Source organism: Lathyrus oleraceus, chromosome 6 (genome assembly GCF_024323335.1).
Source record: "Lathyrus oleraceus cultivar Zhongwan6 chromosome 6, CAAS_Psat_ZW6_1.0, whole genome shotgun sequence".
Lineage (NCBI taxonomy): Eukaryota > Viridiplantae > Streptophyta > Magnoliopsida > Fabales > Fabaceae > Lathyrus > Lathyrus oleraceus.
Genome location: NC_066584.1, coordinates 511,320,646 through 511,323,133, shown reverse-complemented (window position 1 = coordinate 511,323,133; position 2,488 = coordinate 511,320,646). Strand labels below are relative to the sequence as shown.

Below are 2,488 nucleotides of genomic sequence, written 5' to 3'. Positions count from 1 at the left end.
CGCTTAGTGACATAAACAAACTAGCACCCTAGGGAAGAATCTTGGTCAAACCCGAAAGGAAAGCTACTTTAAGATAAGAAGAAAACCGAGGGGTTTCGTCTGTCGAATAGTTACCAAGGAAAGCAAGATGCTATGGAAGGAGGGAAACCCGCTAACTACAATTTTCTAGTTACCTTAGCCTGGTAAACCCGACACCTATGAGGATATCCGAGGCATTCTCCTCACTTTCGGGAGAAATGCACGACTTGATAGCTCATCTGCAGCCTTTCTCTTGCTCGGGCGATAGAAGCACACTCCAGAGACCTGCCCGCTTAGTTACATAAACAAAGAAGCTCCCTGGGGCAAGGAAAGTTAGCCACCTCTTTCACCCTCGGAGGGGTTTCCTTCGATAGAGGATTAGGAAGGGCATGACTACTATATTACTTGGCAGGTTTCATCATTCTTCCACCTCGAGGGATCGATGTGGGAAGGGCGCTTTCCACTATATGAGCTAGGAAAGCCCGTCTTTTGAATGAATTAACAAACCTTTTCCCTCCGTGGAGTGAGATCATCACGAGAAGGTTTTAGAAAACTGGGGATTTTCGCTTAAAGAGCGATTTATCTCCGTAGACTCAGATCAAAATCGAATCGTTTTGACCTGGCTTAAAAAAACGCGATTTACGAATGAACAAAGAAGAAGCGAAGCGGGGAAGCCTTATTCAATCAACTGCAATAAGAAGAAGGACAGGCCTGCACCTAGGAATAAATCCAAAACGTCGAGGTCTCGACGAGCCTTTAATTTATATTACACAAATTGTTGTGGACATAGTAAACCTCCTACTAAGAGAGGGAGACCAATCCCCAGGAAAGGGAAGTCCGGCTAACTCTATATTTTTTATAAATTTACTATATAGGATAGGGGCAGGTCTCGTTCTGTTGAAAGTGTTCGTAGCGCTGCTGGTTTAGTTCCCCACTCGGATTATCGGGGGAGGGGAATTGCACATTTCGTTTGAAACTCTCTATCTAAGAGTCTTAGGTTCTAGAAAACCTTAAAGTAAGATGCAAGCTTAGTTGAGTTCAGTTACACCAAGTAATTGCATATAGAGAAGAGAAGTAGCCGTTGAAGCAATAGAAATATCATAAGAGAGAGAAGAAAGCTAGTTTTTTGCCCACCAAATCCCATGTCTTTCTTGGTTGGTAAACCCAACCGGCGATTTACATTACAACAAGTCTTTGCTAAAAGAAAGCAAAGCGGATAACTTTTACTGTGAATATATAATCATGCCAAGCTGGCGCGAGTTTTTTAGAGCAAGAAAAGAATATGAATGAGGAGAAAGCATTCGTTATCTTTATATGGATAGCCAATTCTTATTAAGATATTGTTTGTATTCTTTACCCGGAAAATGGGTTTACTATTTTGAAAGATCGGAACATGGGAATAGATATGGTACCAAAACGGACTACCTATTTCAATTTTTGTGCTTTCTTAAATTGCATACCTATACAAGGGTTCAAGTTTCGATCGATATTTGTGGAGTTGATTATCCCTCTCGAAAACGAAGATTTGAATTGGTCTATAATTTACTGAGTACTCGGTATAACTCACGCATTCTTATACAAACCAGTGCAGACGAAGTAACACGAATATCTCCGGTAGTCAGTCTATTTCCATCAGTCGGCCGGTGGGAGCGAGAAGTTTGGGATATGTTTGGTGTTTCTTCCATCAATCATCCGGATCTACGCCGTATATCAACAGATTATGGTTTCGAGGGTCATCCATTACGAAAAGACCTTCCTCTGAGTGGATATCTAGAAGTACGCTATGATGATCCAGAGAAACGTGTGGTTTTTGAACCCATTGAGATGACCCAAGAATTTCGCTATTTCGATTTTGCTAGTCCTTGGGAACAGCATAAGCGACGGATAATTCAGAAAGAATCATAATAGGTCCAGCTCTATAGGATAGGGGACAAATCAATAGGAAATGCTATTTGCTTTGTAAGAAGAAGAATAAACTGATATGAAATGAAAGAGTTCGCGGGAATTGTCTTGATCGTCGGATATCATTTTCAAATAATAGTGAGAAGTCTTATCGAACGATTTCCTGCAATTCTTCCCAGTATGTCATGAGTAAAGAATCCAGCTACAACTCTCGATCTATACAAAACGCACTGCACTGGGTTTTTGTGTTTCTTTCGGTTTCATTGATAGCAGAAGAGCCTGACTCTATAGGATTAGGGGCACTAGCGCTTTATTTTTAAAATTAAAAGTAAAAAGTAAAGGGGCCTGAAAACGTAACGTAATAGGCTGCTATTCTAGGCTCGCTCCGCCCCTTATTGGAAAACTAAAGCGCTAACGCGCCTTATATTCTTTTTTTTAGTAAAGCAAAGCAACCTTTCGCGCCAGGCGCTCACGTTGTTTGTCGTCTGGGTGGAAGCTGGCGGCAGGGCTTGCTTAACCGTATATATGGAATCGGGACTCGCCCTGGATCTCCGAATAGCCTCACCTG

General features: G+C 41.8%; 1 protein-coding gene across 1 annotated transcript; it reads left to right on the top strand.

Moving 5' to 3' along the window:
- Positions 1-1,051: 1,051 nt before the first annotated feature.
- On the top strand, positions 1,052-2,211 carry LOC127098117 (NADH dehydrogenase [ubiquinone] iron-sulfur protein 3-like). The gene has a single exon (XM_051036623.1). The coding sequence runs from the start codon at positions 1,333-1,335 to the stop codon at positions 1,921-1,923; it is 591 nt and encodes a 196-aa protein (XP_050892580.1). The 5' UTR covers positions 1,052-1,332; the 3' UTR covers positions 1,924-2,211.
- Positions 2,212-2,488: the final 277 nt, after the last annotated feature.

Coding starts and splice junctions, on each gene's coding strand:
- LOC127098117 (XM_051036623.1), top strand. CDS start 1,333: ATGGATAGCCAATTCTTATTAAGATATTGTTTGTATTCTTTACCCGGA.